This window comes from Carcharodon carcharias, chromosome 6 (assembly GCF_017639515.1).
Source record: "Carcharodon carcharias isolate sCarCar2 chromosome 6, sCarCar2.pri, whole genome shotgun sequence".
NCBI classification, from domain to species: Eukaryota; Metazoa; Chordata; class Chondrichthyes; order Lamniformes; family Lamnidae; genus Carcharodon; species Carcharodon carcharias.
This window is the reverse complement of record NC_054472.1, coordinates 139072229-139090871: the sequence shown is the minus strand read 5'-3', so window position 1 is coordinate 139090871 and position 18643 is coordinate 139072229. Positions and strand designations below refer to the sequence as shown.

The following is an 18643-nucleotide window of genomic DNA, read 5'->3' as shown; positions in this document are numbered from 1 at the left end:
ACTGAAGGCACGGTCACCAATGGTGGAGCAATTTAAATTAGAGATGGTCTAGAGACCAGAATTAGAGGAACACAGACAGCTGGGAGGATTGTGAGGCTACAGGAGATCACACAGATAGGGAGGGGAAAGCCATGGAGGGATTTGAAAACAACCGACAATTTTAAAATCAAGATGTTGCGTGATCTGGAGCCAAGGTCAGTCAGCGGGACTTGCTGCAAGTTAAGACATAGGTAGCTGAATTTTGGAGGACCTCAAGTTTATCGAAGGTAGAAGGTGGAGATCATCCAGGACTGCACTGGAATAGTTGAATCTGGAGGTAACAAAGGCATCAATAAGCTGAGACGGGGGCAAAGTCAGGCAATAGTATGGAGGTGTAAATAGGCAAGCTTAGTGATGGCATGAATGAAGTCGGAAGCTCATCTTGGGATCAAATGTGCCACTCAGATTGCGATCACACTCGTTTAATCGCAGACTGTTACCAGGGAGAGAAGAGTCGTCGGTAGCTGGGGAACAGAATTTGGAGGATAGAAAATAATGGCTTCAGCATTCCCAATATTTAATTGGAGAAAATTTCTGCTCACCTAGTACAAAATGTTGAATAAGCAGTCCAATAATTTAGCAACAGTGGAGGAATTAAAAAAGGTGTTGAGTGATGAAGAGCCGGGTGCCGTCTGCATACATGGGAAAACTTAGAAAATAGAAGGAGTAAGTTATTTGGCCCTTTCAGCCTTCTCTGCCATTCAATATGATCATGCCTGATCCTCTACCTCAATGCCATACTCCTGCGCTCTCCCCATACCCCTTGATGCCTTTAGAGTCTAGAAATCTATTTCCTTCTTAAATATATTCAGTGACTTGGCCTCCACAGCCTTCATAGGTTCACCACCCTCTGATTGAAGAGATTTCTCCTCATCTTAGTCCTAAATGGTCTACCCTGTATCCCGAAACTGTGGCCCTTGTTCTAGACTCTCCCAGCCAGAGGAAATATCCTCCCTGCAACTAGTCTGTCCTGCCCTGTCAAAATGTTATATGTTTCAAAGAGATCCCCTCTCATTCTTCTAAACTCCAGTGAGTACCGGCCTAGTTGGCCCAATCTCTTCTCATATGACAATCCTGGAATCCCAGGAATCAGTCTGGTGAACCTTAGCTGCACTCCCTCAATGGCAAATTTATCCTTTTTTAGGAAAGGAGGCCAAAACTGTACACAATACTCCAGGTGTGGATTCACCTAGGCCCTGTACAGCTACAGTAAGACATCCTTGCGCCTATACTCAAGTCCTCTTGCAATGAAGGCCAACCTACTATTTGCCTTCTTGAGTGCTTGCTGCACCTGTATGCTTACTTGCTTTCAGTGATTGGTGTACAAGGACACCCAGGTCCCTTTGTACATCAACATTTCCCAAACTATCACCATCTCTGCCTTTTGGTTTTTTTCTACCAAAGCGGATAACTTCATACTTATTCATGTTATACTGCAGCTGCCATGTATTTGCCCACTCACTCAACCTATCTAAATCACCGTAAGACGTAGGAGCAGAAGTAGACCATCGAGTCTGCTCCGCTTTTCAATGAGCTGATGGCTGATCTGATAATCCTCAACTCCACTTGTCCCCATAACCCTTGATTCCCTAACTGATTAAAAATCTGTCCATCGCAGCCTTGAATATACTTAACGACCTAGCCTCTACAGTCCTCTGTGGTAAAGAATTCCACAGATTCACTATACTCCAAGAGAAAAAATTCCTCCTCATCTCTGTCTTAAACGGGTGACCCCTTACTGTGAGGTTATGCCCTCTGATCCTAGACTCTCCGACAAGCGGGAACAATCTCGCAGCATCTACCCTATCAAGCTCCCCAAGAATCTTATTTGTTTCAATAAGGTTGCCTTTCATTCTTCTAAATGCCAATGAGTGCAGGCCCAGCCTACTCAACATCTCCTCATAAGAAAATCCCTCCATACCCGGGACCAACCAAGTGAACCTTTTCTGGGCTGCCTCCAAATGCCAGTATATCTTGCCTTAGATAAGGGGACCAAAGTGTTTTAGGTGTGTTCTAACTAGTGCCTTGTATAGTTTGAGCAAGGCTCCGCTATTTTTATACTCCATTCCCTTTGTCTTCCCAATGACCTGTTGAACTTGTATGTTAGCATTATGGGATTCAAGCACAAGAACTCCTAAATCCCTCTGTGCTGCAGCCTTCTGCCGTCTTTCTTCATTTAAATAATATTCAGCTCCTCTATTTTTCCTGCCAAAGTGCATAACCTCACATTTTCCCACATTTTATTCCATCTGCCAAGTTTTTGCCCACTCACTTAACCTGCCTATATCCCTCTGTAGACTTGTTGTGTCATCCTCACCACCTGCCTTCCCAATTACCTTGAAGCTTCTTAACACCCCCTCATCGTGTCGTCAGCAAACTTGGAAATATTACATTTGGTTCCCTCATCCAAATCATTGGTATATATTGTGAAGAGCTGGGGACCAAGCACTGACCCCTGCAGTACCCTACTAGTAACCGCCTGCCACTCCAAAAAAGACCCATTTATTCCTACTCTGTTTCCTGTCTGCTAGCCAATTCTCAATCCATGCCAATATATAACCCTCAGTCCCATGTGCTTTAATTCCACACACTAGCCTCTTAGGTGGGACTTTATCAAAAGCTTTCTGGAAATCCAAACACACCACATCCACTGGTTCTCCCTTATCTATTCTGCTAGTTATGTCCTCAATGAACTCCAGTAGGTTTCTCAAACATAATTTGCCTTTCATAAATCCATGCTGACTTTGTCTAATCCTGATGATATTTTCTAAGTGTCCTGTTATCACATCCTTTTCATAGACTCTAGCATTTTTCCCAAAACTGAGTTTAGGCTAACCGATCTGTAATTTGCTGTTTTCTCCCTCCCTCCTTTCTTAAATAGTGGGGTTACATTTGCCACCCTCTTATCTGCCAGGACTGTTCCAGAATCTAAAGAATTTTGGAAGATGACAACCAATGCATCCATTGTTTTCATAGCCACCTCCTTTGGTACCCTGAAATGTAGATTATTGAACCCTGGGAATTTATTGGCTTTCAGTTCCATTAATTTCTCTAGCAAAACTAATTTCCTTCAATTCCTCCTTCTCATTAGACCCTTGGTTCCCTAGTATTTCTGGGAAATTATTTGTGCCTTCCTCCATGAAGATAGAACTAAAGCAGTTGTTTAATTGCTCTGTCATGTCCTTATTTTCTATCCTAAATTCTCCCGTTTCACTCTAGAAGGGAACTATATTTATCTTCACTAGCCTTTTTCTTTTTATATGCTTATAGAAGCTTTTACAGTCTGGTTTTATGTTCTTTGCAAGTTTACTCTCATACAATATTTTTCCCCTCTTAACCAATCTCTTGGTCCTCCTTTACAGGATTCTAAACTGCTCCCAATCCTCAGACTTGCTACTTTTTCTAGCAACTTTATATGATTCCCCTTTGGATCTAATACTATCCTTAATTTATTTTGTAAGCCATAGCTGGGCCACTTTTCCTGTTGTGTTTTTGCACCAAAAAGGAATGTATAACTGTTGCAATGCATACATTTGTTCATTAAATATTAGCCATTGTCTACTCACCTTTTAGTGAAGTTCCCCAATCTATCTTAGCCAACTCACACCTTATCCCTTCATAGTTTCCTTTGTTAAAATTTAGGACCCTAGTTTTAGATCGGACTACTTCACTTTCAATCCTAATGAAGAATTCTATCATGTCACTGTTCCGTAAAGGACCCCTCACAACAAGATTATTAATTAAACCCTGCTCATTACACAATATCAAATCTGGGATAGCCTGTTCCCAAGTCGGTTCCTGACATACTCGTCTAAAAAACCATCTCGTACACACTCCAGGAATTCATTCACCACAGTATTATTGCTCTTTTGGTTTGCCCAATGTATATGTAGATTAAAGTCACCCATGATTACTGCAGGACCCTTGTTATATGTATCTCTAATTTCATGTTTAATGCTGTCCTCTACCTTACCACTACTGTTTGGAGGCCTATAGACAACTCCCACTAATGTTTTCCGCCCTTTGTTGCTTCTTACTTCAAGACTGATTCTACATCTATATTTTCTGAGCCACTATCCTCTCTCACTGTCGCACTGATTTCATCCTTAATTAACAATGCCACATCACCTCCTTTTCCTTTCTGCCTATCTGTCTTAAATATCAAGTACCCTTGGGCATTCAGTTCCCAGACTTGGTCATCCTCATACCCATTTACATCTATTTGCGCTGTTAATTCATCTACCTTATTGTGGATGCTCCATGCATTCAGATATAGTGCCTTTAGACTTGTCTTTATAACATTATTACACCTTTTTTTAGTACTATGGCCCTATTTGCTGCTAGCCCTGGTTTCTTCTGCCTTCCACTTTTGCTTTCTACTTTTCTTTCATTCCTATCTTTGTCTGGATCTTTTGTGTCCCCCCCGCTCAGGTTCCCATCTCCCTGTCAATCTAGTTTAAACCCTTCCCCATAGTACGAGCAAATACCCCTGCAGAATACCCCTGGGAAAACTATTGCTTTCGGATGATATAGCCTAGGGGTGTCATGCAAATGTAGGTAATAATTAGGATTAGGTAGGTAAGAAGTAACATTACCAATCTCATATTTTATTGATTGAGATTTCTTTTAACATTGGTAATTTCATGGATGAGATTAATACTAAAATCACATGGGTGAGATACCTGTAAGTCCTTCAATGCCGATAGACCCACAGTGAGGAATATGTCTCACCTACACCAAACTCACCCAACAAAACACTGAATTCATGCTGTTTCACAAACAGCTGCCCAGCCTAACCCTCTCCACAATCATCACCTCAGAAAATTACCCTAGTTCCGAAAAGGGAATTGCAAGAGCCGAGTAAGAAGTAAAAGATATAAAAGTTATAGGTTTGCCATGGGATTAAAACATGAGTGTCTGTAAACTTAAATTAAGATCATTTTGGAAGTTAAAGTATAACTGTTACAAATCTCACCAAGGAAATGTAAAGTTTTCTTAGAAATATAAAAAATTCCATTCAAGTAGAACAGCCATTTATGCATGAGGCTGCTGAATAAAATTCAAGGCAATTATAGGGGAGATGCTTGTTACCAAAAGATCCTCAGTGCTGGTTTTATATTCACCATTAACCTCTGGCAGTAGGGTGCGAATAACAATATTTTAGTATTTTACATTTGTACTGCTGGCATGTTGCTGCTCTATTGGCCCACCTACAGTACTCAATATTAGAGATTTATAGTTTTTTGCAGTTAAGTCTGACATCATTTCCTTCTGTATTTCATATCTAAAAACAATAGAATAAATGTGGAACTAGTATCATTAAGGATAGAAGGTATTTAAACCTGCTTTCCCTCCTCCCTCACCACCATCCCCACCTTATCTGGTTGCATTTGGTGCTGCAACACCATTTTAATGGCAGTTTAATCATAAAAACAGCACCTGGAAACTGGGTGGCTCAGCTGATTGGAGCACCATCCATATACCTGTGTGTTGGATTTCAATCCAGATCCCAAACTAATGCAATGAATGTCCAGCATAAAATGAGTTTAGGTGGTGTTAACTAACTTGGCAAGTCCACAGCACCAAACTACCTGTATGCAAACTGTAGGTCAAAGTGATTAAAAAAAAGTTACATTCTCCATCTCAGAAATTGCTCATATTGATGAATATTAAAAGCTGTAAAACAAAAATTAGTGCCCTGAAACCATTTTGACAGTTGTTATTAAGGCATTAACAGCAGAATAGTACTCTGCCTGCTCCCTTAGAATGCAGCAGAAATAATGACTATGGTTTCTGCCATCGAAAAAAAGTAGGCTCTGCCCCTTTACCATGGTAATTTATAAGCTCCAGGCCCAACGATTAATCTTAATTATGCATTATTGCTATAATGAATGGGTGTATGCATTACCTTGCAAACTTAATGATACCAAGTTAAGTATAATTAACTCCTCTTTAGGGCAAGCAGGATTTTCCAATAAAACTTGTTCTTCAAGGTGCAGTATCCTCTAGCAAAATGTGTACCAATGTCATTGGTATACTAAATGAAGGCATGCACAAATGGTGCAATCAGTTCTGAGACAGGCCAGATATCAAGCCCACATTAAAAGAAAATCATGCGCTCTGTTCAACTTACCATCCAAAAAACATTAGCTTGTTAATCTAATCATGTTGCTATGCGAATGGAAAGGCACAAAAACACATTGTGCTCCTTCATTCATTGCCTTCTTAAATCTAAAAGCTTTGTGGAGAGCAGAGACATGGGGAAAAAACTAAAATGGCTAAGTTAAAAATAGATGTAGGAATGTGTCTTCTTGAATTGAGTACATTTTCATTGTCAACTATACCTTGCAACATCCCTGCACCGCCCCCTTTCCCCGAAGGCACCAACTCACATTCACCAGCTTCCATCTGGTACTTCCCCAAGAGGTCATCTTCATGTATGAGTTTAGCCTGTTAAAGCATCAGGGTTTCATCTGTGGAAAATCATGTAATCTTCCTTACCCCAAGGCATTAAGGACAGTTGCAGTAACCAACTGCCATCTTGGCCGAGACCAGCTTCCTCAGCACAATTCCGCTGTTAAATCAGGGCCCTTCTAGTAAATGCAATGCTTGCACATGAACTTTTCTTTAGCTGAAAGCACTTGTTTTTATTCAGCACTCTGCATTGTTTCTAGTTTTCTCTATCATACTTATATTTTCATGGAGGCAGCTACCAATCTAAATAAGGTTATTCATTGAATCAAACTTTAACAATTGTATTTTAAAATTAACTTGAAGGACATATTTACCACCATTTTTGTCAAGTTACGTCTAATTCCATGGATAGCCTATATCAATAGTATTTTCTGAAATTTAGCCAACCACAACCAAAGGCACAATAAACCAGTACAAGCTAGACCACTCAGAACATGGTGCCAAACCTTCTGAATCAAAGAACCAGGAGTATAGTCAAAAGCTCCAGCACCTACCAGCGAGCAGCGTAGAGCACCATCAAAAGCCAAGCAAACTTACATGGTAACTTACATGGCGGTGGAGACAAGCCATTTCTATTTAAAATGCCACCCTTTAATACAAAGTTCATTTCCTCAGCAGAACACTGGAATACTTCAACATATCTATCCTTCATTGTTCTTTTGTGACGCTTCTGAGAAGTCAGGAATGCTCGATCTGATGATTTCATTTGGATAAAGGCATCGCCTGAAGGACGGCCCTAAAAGAAAATTGTGCACATGATGCCATTAATAAGGAAGCAAGTATAGCAAGATTTCCATTACTGTACCATTTAAACATTTGTGTAATTTATCATTTCCCAGAAAGAAATCCCTTCTCTTGTGTGCTTTAACACATAACAAACGAATTGAAGAAATTTAATAACGTCAGAGCTATTTTCTAACATACTATTTGCCCAATCTCTGCTGGGCAAAAAATTAGTTTTCATGGAAGCTGCTCTTTTGGCAAATTTGTCAGTCTGCATTTTCTATCTAAGGTTTGCTCAGGTGGGAGACATGTTCTATAGGACCATAGGAACAGGAGCAAGCCATTTGGCCCATCGAGCCTGTTCCACCATTCAATTAGATCATTGCTGATCATCAACACGCCACTGTCTTGTACTATCCCCATATCCCTTAATTAGTATCCAGGTATCAATTTCTGTCTCCAATGTGCTCAGTGATTGAGCTTCCACAGCCCTCTGGGGTAGAGAAGTCTCCACCCTCTAAGTGAAGAAAGTCCTCCTCAGTCTTAAATGGCTTACCCCTTATTCTGAGACAGTCCCCCTTGGTTCTCGACTCACCAGTCAGGGGAAACATCCATCAACATCTACCCCGGCACATCCTATTAGAATTTTATCAATTTCAGTGAGATCAACTCTCACTCTTCAAAACTTGGGAGAATACAGGCCCGGTTTCCTCAATCTGTCCTGATAAGACAATCCCGCCATTCCAGGGCTTAGTCTGGTGAACTTCCATTACAATCCCTCTACGCAAGTATATCCTTTTTAGGTAAGGAGATCAAAACTGTACACAATACTCCCGGTGCTGTCTCACCAAGACTCTATACAAATGCAGCAAGGCATCTTTACTCCTGTACTCAAATCCTCTTGCAATTAAGGCCAACGTACCATTTCACTTACTAATTGCTTGCTGCGCCTGCATGCTAGCTTTTAGTGACTCATGAACAAGGATGCCCAGGTCCTTTCAACACTTCCCAACCTCTCACCATTTAACAAATACTCTGCCTTTCTGTTTTTCTACCAAAGTGGATAACTTCCCACTTAAATTATATTCCATTTGTCATGTTCTTAGCCATTTACTTAGCCTACCCAAGTCCCCTTGAAGCCTCCTTGCATCCCCTTCACAACTTACATTCCCATCTAGTTTTGTGTCATCAGCAAACTTGAAAATATTATACTTGGTCCCACATCCACATCATTTATATAGATTATGAACAGCTGTAGCCTTGCGGTACCACTAGTAACAGCCAGCCATCCTGAGGATAATCCATTATTCCTACTGTTTGTTAACCAATTCTCAATCCATACCAGTATATTACCCCCAATCCCATGTGCTCTAATTTTATTTACTAACCTCCTGCATGGGACCTTAATCAAAAGCGTTCTGAAAAGCTAAATACCTCAGATCCACCTACTCACATTTATCTATACTACAAGTAACTTCCTCAAAAAGCTCCAACAGGTTTATCAAACATGATTTCCCTTTCAAAAATTCATGTAGATTCTGCTCAATTTTACCATAAAGGGTCCAGTTATTACATCTATATAATAGATTCTAACATTTTTCCTACTACTGACATCAAACTAGCAGGTCTGTAGTTCTCAGTTTTCTCTCTCTCTCCCTTCTTAAATATTGGGATTACATTTGCTACTTTCCATTCTGCAGGAATCTTTCCAGAACCTATCGAATTTTGAAAGATAACCACCAATGCAACCACTATTCTCTAAAGCCACCTCCCTCAACACTTTGGGATGTAGCTCATCTGGTCCAGGGGATTTACCAACCTTCAATCCAATTAATTTTGAGTACTGCTTTTTCATTAATAGTCGTCCACAGCGTCCCCCCTTTCCAGCGCAAGATTGTGGAGAGCGCAGCATTCAACCACTACAACTGACACACGATCTGTGAGGTGCGCCCCAAGCGGTCCAGGCATCAGAAGCGCACCTTGAGAACACTGATGGCTCTCTCCACCACAGCCCTTGTGGAGGCGTGGTTCCTATTGTACTGCTGCTCAGCTTCTGTTCTTGGATGGCGGAGAGGTGTCATGAGCCACCTTCTGAAGGCATAGCCCTCGTCACCCAGCAGCCATCCATCAAGCTGGGCTGGAGCACTGAAAAGCCCGGCATCTGAGGGTGTCTGAGGATGTAGGCGTCGTGGAAGCTGCCTGCATACCTTGCACAGACTTGTAGAATCAGCATCCTGCGGTCTCACACTATCTGCGTGTTCATGAAGTGGAAGCCCTCCCTGTTGACGAAGGCAACGGGCTCACCTGCTGGCGCCTTGATGGCCACATGTGTACAGTCTATCACACCCTGGACACGGGGGAAGCCAGCAATAGCCGTGAAACCTCTGGCTCGCTTGTCTGGCTTGCCTGGTCCCAACTATAGTGAATGAAGGTCAATGCAGGCCTGAACAGAGTGTCTGTAACCTGCTTGACACAAGTGTGGACAGCTGATTGGGAGACACCGCAAAGATCACCCACCAACCCCTGGAAGGAGCCAGTGGCATAGAAGTTGAGGGCAGCAGTAACCTTCAGAGCCACTGGCATGGGGTGTCAACCCACACAGTTTGCGGAGCTCTCAGGCCCAATGATCTGACAGATATAGTTGACTGTCTCCCTTGAAAGATGGAGCCTCCTTTGGTACTGCACCTTAGACATAGAGGTAGCTGCTTCGCCACCTGCATACCCTGGCAGCAGGATAGTGGTGTCTTCTGCGGCCCCTTCCGCCTTGGACTACCTCTTGGTCCTGCACCCCTTGTGCTTGCACCTGTCCTCCCAAAGGTGGTTCCCCTGGAAGATAAATGTGCACTCCTGGCCTCCTCCCCCTTCTCGCCCTCCCTTCCTCCTCAGAGGAGGTGCCTCCAGTGAAGAGTTCTAGATAGAAATATTGGATAATCTGTTATCTTAAGTCAATTTACTTTTCATGCCCAAGAATCAGCATTTGTGATATGAGCATATGGATGTTGTGCACATTGGTAAGGCGCCTCTCTGTCACTACTTTAATTTAGGCATTAAAACTGTTGCAAACAAATGAGTTAATGCCTCTAAAACAATGTACGGAAGAATGTCAAACAATATGCCCTTTCAAATAACAGAATAATTTTCAGGCAAAAAGCACATTCAATAAATTAATAAACCAAAACAAGCCAACTTGGTAATGAATGTTAAATCATATTTTCAGAAGTAATCCTAGAATATTAATGTAATTTTAATTTGGAACATATTTCTCTCTTAACTTACATAGCACATTTAACAGTTAATACTACTGACATTCTAAAACGGATTAGAGATTCTTGAGAAAATTTGATTTACACTCTTACCTGCTGATTTAACACCATGTGCACTCCATGAGGTCGTATATCGCAAGTAAATTCACCCAAGAACTCTAGAATGTCCTCGATGGTGGCAGCGTAAGGTAGGCCTCGCAAACGGATGCAGTCTCGCAAATTAGTAGAAGGCACAAATGGTTGAGGGAGCATAGGAATGACAGGAGCGGGTGCTATGGGCATAAGGGGAGTGGATGTATACCTGTTAAGAACCTGTAGAGAATTTGAACATCCAGAAAGAAAGATACTTTAAGTTTCTCCAGCAAACATATTCCTTAACCTAAGAAAACTGCCTTAGATTTCAAACTTCTGAAACTAGAAATGGAACTCAATAACTTGAGGTATATCTTGCTGTTTAAATTAAAATATTACTAATCTGCACAAATAAATTCACAGTTTGCATTATGCCTCCTATTAAACAAAACATGTTAATTAATGATAAATGCTTACACTGTCTTGTTAAAGATGTGATTCTGTATAATTTGTAATTCAATTTACACTATAAAAAAGGGACATTTAGCATAATGTGTCTATTCTAACTCTCTTAACCGGTTCAGCATATCCTTCTATGCCATCTTCCCCTGATGTGTTAATATAGCTTCCTCTTGAGTGCATCTAGGCTACTCAATTCTATTACTCCCTGCAGTAACAGATTTCACATTCTTAGCACTGTTTGAATAAAGAAGCTTTGTCTATATTGCCCATTAGATTTCTTAATTTATATCTTATATTTGTGGCCTCTAGTTTTGGTGACGTTCACCAATATTTCTTATTTGCAGAAGATATATTGGGCAGAATCGTCCCAGATTTACACTAAGTGTGGTAGCAGGCAGGTAAAATGACATTCTACCAGCTGGACACAATGGTGGCTTCTCACACCATATCGTCTCAAACCCACAACATTGATTATGCATTCCTGGGAAACACATCTCATTTGCTCGCCACGCCATCACTAAGCCACTTCATCGCACCGGGCACCATATTTAAAGTGCAGCCGCAGGCACATATATTGTGCTTCCAGCCCAGGACTGCTGCATGGAAGACAGGATGTCCCGGAAGGGCAAAAAAACTGCAGCCTCCCGCATCAGTGACGTGTTCCTTGAGCGCCTTTTGAGTGTCGTTGAGGCCTGCCGTGATGTCCATTACCCCTGCTCTGGCTGCAGGATGGGCAGCTGCATCAGCATGGGAGACGGTGGCAGTGCCAATGCCAATCAAACCACTGCAAAGTCTCAAAAAAGGAATGAAACCAGACGGACCACCCGGCATCGAACTAGGCACTGGAAACAACAACAGCAAAGTCAGCCCGGTCAGCTCTGCCAAGTCCTCATTAACATCTGGGATTTATTGCCAAAATTGGGAGAGCTGTCTCACAGACCAGTCAAGCAATAGCCTGACATGATCATCCTTACTGAATCATATCTTACAGATAATGTCTCAAACACCACCATCACCATCCCTGGGTATGTCCTGTCCCACCGGCAGAACAAACCCAGAAGTGGCGGCACAGCGGTATACAGTTGGGAGGGAGTTGCCCTGGGAGTCCTCAACATCGACTCCGGATCCCATCAAGTCTCATGGCATCAGGTCAAACATGGGCTGCTGATTACCATGTACCGCCCTCCCTCAGCTGATGAATCGGTGCTCCTCCATGTTGAACACCACTTAGAGGAAGCACTGAGAGTGGCAAGAGCGCAGAATGTGCTCTGGGTGGGAGACTTCAATGTCCATCACCAAGAGTGGCTACTGACCGAGCCCTAAAGGACATAGCTGCTAATCTGGCTCTGCAGCAGGTGGTGAGGGAACCAACAAGAGGGAAAAACATACTTGACTTCATCCTCACCAACCTGCCCTCTGCAGATGCATCAGCCCATGATAGTATAGGTACGACTGACAGTCATTGTGGAGACAAAACCCTGCCTTCACATTGAGGATACCCTCCACTGTGTTGTGTAGCACTACTACTGTGCTAAATGGGATAGATTTCGAGCAGATCTAGCATCTCAAGACTGGACATCCATGAGGTGCTGTGGGCCATCAGCAGCAGCAGAATTGTACTCAGACACAATCAATAACCTCATGGCCTGGCATATTCCCCCACTCCACTATTACCATCAAGCCAGGGGATCAACTCTGGTTCAATGAAGAGTGCAGGGCGGCATGCTAGGAGCAGCACCACGCATACCAAAAAATGAGGTGTCAATCTGGTGAAGCTATAACATAGGACGACTTGCGTGCCAGACAGCATAAGCAGCGAGTGATAGACAGGGTTAAGTGATCCCACAACCAACGGATCAGATCTAAGCTCTACAGTCCTGCCACATCCAGTCGTGACTCGTGGTGGACAATAAAACAGCTCACTAGCTCCACAAATATTCCCATCCTCAATGATAGGGGAGCCCAGCACATCAGTGCAAAAGATTAGGCAGAAGCATTTGCTACAATCTTTAGCCAGAAGTGTTAAGTGGAAGATCCATCTCAGCCTCCTCCGGAGGTCCCCAGCATCACAGATGCCAGTCTTCAGCAAATTCGATTCACTCCATGTTATATCAAGAAGCAGCTGAAGGTTCACTGCAAAGGCTATGGACCCTGACAATACTCAGCAACAGTACTGAAGGCTTGTACTCCAGAACTTGCTGCATCCCTAGCCAAGCTGTCCCAGTACAGCTACAACACTGGCATCTACCCGGCTATGTGGAAAATTGCCCAGGTATGTCCCGTACACAAAAAGCAGGACAAATCCAGCCCGGCCAACTACCATGCTATCAGTCTATTCTCAATCATCAGTAAAGTAATGGAAGGGGTCACCACAGTGCTACCAGGTGGTACTTGCTGAGCAATATCCTGCTCACTGACACCCAGTTTGGGTTCCACCTAGACTACTCAACTTCTGACCTCATTACAACCTTGGGTGAAACATGGACAAAAAAGAGCTGAACTCCCAAGGTGATATGAGAGTTACTGCCCTTAACATCAAGGCCACATTTGACCTAGTGTGGCATCAAGGAGCCCTAGCAAAACTGGAGTCAATGGGGATCAGGGGGAAAACTCTCCACTGGTTAGAGTCATACCTAGTACAAAGAAAGGTGGTTGTGGTTGTTGGACGTCAGTCATCTCAGCTCCAAGACATCACTGCAGGATTCCTCAGGGTGGTGTCCTCAGCCCAAACATGTTCAGCTGCTTCATCAATGACCTTCCTTCTATTATAAGGTCAGAAGTGGGGTTGTTCACTGATGATTGCACAATTTTCGGCACCATTCATAGCTCCTCAGATACTGAAGCAGTCCATGTCCAAATGCAGCAAGAACTGAACAATATCCAGGCTTGGGCTGACAAGTGGCAAGTAACATTTATGCCACAAAAGTGCCAAACAATGACCATTTCCAATGAAAATATACCTAACCATCACCCCTTGACATTCAATGGCATTACCATCACTGAATCCCCCATTATTAACATCCTGGGGGTTACCATTGGCCAGAAACTGAAATGGACTAGCCTTATAAATACTGTGGCTACAAGAGCAGGTCAGAGGCTAGGAATCCTATGGCAAGTAATTCACCCCCTGACTCTCGAAAACCTGTCCACCATCTAAAGGCACAAGTCATGAGTGTGATGGAATACTCCCCACTTGCCTGGATGAGTGCAGCTCCCACAACACTCAAGAAGCTTGACACCATCCAGGACAAAGCAGTCTGCTTGATTGGCACCACATCCACAAACATTCACTCCCTCCACCACCGATGCACAGTAGCAGCAGTGTGTACTATCTACAAAACGCCCTGCAGAAATTCACCAAGGCACCTTAGACAGCACCTTCCAAACCCACGACCACTACAATCTTGAAGGACAAGGGCAGCAGATAGATGGGAACAGCCCCACCTGGAAGTTCCCCTCCAAGTCACTCATCATCCTGACTTGGAAATATATCCCCATTCCTTCACTGTCACTGGGTCAAAATCCTGGTACTCCCTAACAGCACTGTGGGTGTATCTACACCACATGGACTGCAACGGTTCAAGGTGGCAGCTCACCACCACCTTCTCAAGGGCAACTAGGGATCAGCAATAAATGCTGGCCCAGCCAGCGAAGCCAACATCCCATGAATGAATAAAAAGCAAACAGGACAACCATCCAGTGCCACTACAGAATGAATTGTCTCCTCCGTTCCACCAGGATAACTCTGATCTCATCAGTCTCACACTCAAACCCATCACACATCCACAGGGATCTGACATGTCAAGGGTCAACACCACTAACACTCTCTCACCCTCACATCTCCATCAGGCTCATATCATCTAGATCTCACATCCTCATCCTGTCCATGGTTCCGCTTACCAAACATTTCACACAGTGCCATGTGGCCTGCTCACACTCTCTCCATCTGTTTCCACGCAGGAGAAGCCTGCTCACATCAGCAGGGAGAGGTCCCAGATTGGCGGGGGTGGAGTGGCCCACATCAGGCCCCTCACTCACTTTGAGGCGTGTGCCATCAACGCTGACTGCTGAGGACATGGACCATGCCTGCGGTGATGGTAAGGCCAGCACGAACACCCTCTTGAGGATCCTGCACCAAATCATCCCTCTCTCAAAGCAACTGTGAGTGCTCTCTCTCCTGCTTTTGACTCTGCTGACATGCACTAATTATCTCTACTTTGGTTCACAAGGAGATCTGCCAAGTGACCAACACCCTCAGCCAGCCAGTCCCTCAGCTCCATCCAGGTCCTCACCTCCAACCAAGAGGACTGCTCCTCTATTGGACAGCTGGAAATAAGCAACCTGGAAGACCATCACAGCGCTTACCCGCACCCTGTACCAGCACAGAGATGCACAGCTTGGTGGGGCCTGGATCTCGAGCAGGCTTGGGTTCACAATCTGGTGGTCATCGCATGGAACGTGTCCGCAGCAGGAGGAAGCAGGTTTGGCCGAGCTCCCTGGCACTCGGAGGACTGCTGGGGAAGAGGCATCAGTAAGATCAGAGTCAGATAACAAGCCTCTGGATATGGCCTTCCAATTCAAGAGCTGCTCGAAGCCCTCAATAGAGTAGCATGTGAGTCAGAGGAGTGCGTCCATCTGCTCTCGGATGAAGTGGTGCCCACATGTGCATGTATGGAGGTCTCCATGGGGAGGATGGTGGACACCATGGCGACCCTAGTCCAGTACAGTGCGGAGATGTGTGCAGACCTGCTGTCCATCATGGCAACGCGAGGGGAAAACGGGGCACCTCGACATCCCTCCAGGAGCTCCTTCCCCTCAAGGTGTCAAGCCAGGGGCCCCCAGGCACCGGAAGGGAGGAGGAGTGGCAGCTGGACACCTTGGGTCATATACTCAGGAATCTCAGATACTGTCCTCTCCCTCGAAATCCCCTTTGCCTGCGAGCCCCTCATCCTCAGTCACCACAGAGGGAGCAGTTGGCCAATGAGTGCTTCTGGAGGGAAAGAGAGAGAAAGTGTGTGTGTGCGGCTAATGCAAGCATTCTCCCACGCACACAGACCCTTCCCCCAACACACTCATTTCAACGTCCTGAGCATTTTCAATTCTGCCTGCTGGGGTTTGCTTTCAGTTGTCCATATGAGCTGACCTGCATCTCCACCCACCCAACGATCACACTCCCATGCAGCACCTGATCTCGCCCACCACAACTGTCATTTCACCCTTGATTGAGACAGCATAGTCTTGATTCGGTTTTTCACGCACTGCCCTGTCTTTTCCCGTCCCCCAGTCACCTATTTCCTTTCCCCAATCACTGTTGACCCCCATGGCATCTCCTTCCACCTCCCTTCTGTGACCTACCAGCCACAACCCTTTTCCTTCTGAGATGTCCAGGTGAACGTGCACATTTCCATCCTTCCTGAAAATTCCACCCCCATTCACCTCCCCGACCTCCTCCTCCTCCTCCTCCTCCTCCTCCTCACCCCCAGGGTCTGTGTCTGCCTCAGAGTCCATACCAACCCTCACCATCCCTTCTACTGCTACCATTGAACCCTGAACCCTCACCCTATGCCTCACTCTGCCCTCAGTTTGCTCCCTAGCAGACAGTCATGGACTCGGAGCCCTCCCTTGCACATTCACCTGGGCATCCCCTTTTCTGGACCACCCCCCCCCCCCCCCCCCCCCCCCCCCCCCCCCCACCCCATCCATTGTGAGCAGACCCTCAAAAGTGACTTTCTACCTTCAGTGAGCTGCTTCGTGGCAGAGCCATGTCCATGAGAATCCACCCGACATGCCATGGATATTCCTCCAGCGTACTGTTGCTGTCAGGCTCCAGCATCTTCTGCTCCTTGGATGTCCGTGAAGTGAGACAGGCCCTAGTGTTCTGGTGTGTGATCACGCCGATGTGGATGGACGATCCAGCGGCTGGGGAATGATTCCAGCTGGCTGGCCTTACAGTGATTCACAGATGTATTACAATGAGGTTCCCGATGTCTGGTGAGGAACATGGCCTGCAATTGACGAGTTGAGCGGACAATCGCAAATTGGTTTCACGAAGTTCTGAAATCAATTTCTGCCTTCTCGCCATATTGTCCATTCACATCACCAAGCATGCCTGACACCTGCAGCATGGAAAATTCCGCCCATTGTTCCAGTTGTGAAAGAGGCGAGTTAGACACTACAGGGGTCTGTTGGTGTGGAACGAAGCTTGGTGGATCAATGGGGAAGCATTTTTGCTCCTCCTGGCTCACCAACAGCGCTGTAAAGATACTTACCCGATGGATTCAGCCCTTCATGTCTCCTTTCGGTTGCTGTATTTCCGAAGTTAAAAGTAAAAGTTATGGTAAATTGGAGGCAGTCTCTAAAATGTTTGAGGGACACCCACCTCCTGAAAGTAGTTTGGTCACCCGCACCCACACTCCTCATCCAGTAAAATTAGAAGTTGGCGTGTTGCCCATTTTAAAAAGACCTTAAACCCCTAACCATCCTGGGAGGTTAAAATACCCTAAAGTATCTAAACTCTCTTGAAGTCACCATACTGGTGTTTATCCATTACTGTTAAGTTACTAAATCCACTGGCAAGATCTTTGAAGAGAATCTTAATTAACAAAGCATTGTGTTATAAAGTTATAATGCAATCTGTCGTTATCAGTAACTGTTATTTGAATTACCACTGTAAAAAGCACCATTAAAATATAACTGATACAAAACTTACTTCAATGACTAAATTCTTGGGCATAGAACTTAATACAACTAATTTGTATTAACTTATTCTAATTTTATTACAGCAGGAAGCAGTAATGCACTGCAATATCCCCATTATATTCTGTGATTGCAATGTGCCCAAGTTCCTTTGTATCTACATTTTCCCCTCTATTAGCTTATGTTCCTATGCAAGATGACAAAGTAGGTAATATTGTCACTAGGCTTATTTATTGGACTGTTACTATAACACTGCAGGAAGTATCATGCTTAAGTTATTGGGTTTCTTGCAATTAATCACTACAAAATGTAGTCTGCTGCTGATAGGTCAAAGCTTCTTCTGCAACAGTGGCTGGCAGTTTTTTTCAAAATTCACATAGCCGGGGAAGCAGTTATAGTTTGATATCGAGGTTAACAATCCATCCAATCCATTCATAATAAACCAGCAGTGAAATAAGTACTGGGAAAACAATTACTTGATGGTTCTACTATTATGCTTTACTGAAAAATCAGTGCCAACCATGTGATTTGTAAAGCATGTTCTCAGTTGTTTTTTCTTTTCCATGGCATGAAAATTCAACCTTAACGTGAACTGAATCTATAAACCAGCCACAGGTTACCCATTCTCCCTTCTTTTCTTCATACTTTTTAAATATTCCATGAACAACTTCAATTATCTGATACTTTAAATAAATGGCCATTCTGATTACGTAACGTTGGGACAGCAAGACCAAGAAATTGGATCACAGAGCACAAGATGAAGAATCCAACATAGTATGTGGCATGCCCATTTCCTTTCAGATCAGGGAGCTTAACTCCTATTTCAGGCCAATTCCTGAAATCAGTTGGTGCCTGGTCACGCTGTGTTTAGTTTTCTCAGGCAGAGCACCCAAACTAGGAGCTGGAAAGGTAAG

At 44.1% G+C, this 18643-nt stretch overlaps 1 protein-coding gene across 6 annotated transcripts in view; it reads right to left on the bottom strand.

Moving 5' to 3' along the window:
* The window catches only part of esrp1 (epithelial splicing regulatory protein 1), a 130788-nt gene that overhangs the window by 77753 nt on the left and 34392 nt on the right, over nucleotides 1–18643 (bottom strand). For 5 of the 6 annotated variants that reach the window (XM_041190305.1, XM_041190300.1, XM_041190304.1 and 2 more), the window contains exons 11-12: nucleotides 10593–10811; nucleotides 7051–7249 (exon numbers count right to left, since the gene is read on the bottom strand). In XM_041190305.1, coding sequence (XP_041046239.1) covers nucleotides 7051–7249; nucleotides 10593–10811 — 418 coding nt within the window. The remainder of the gene's footprint in view (nucleotides 1–7050; nucleotides 7250–10592; nucleotides 10812–18643) is intronic. The other variant, XM_041190301.1, reaches the window with a different exon arrangement.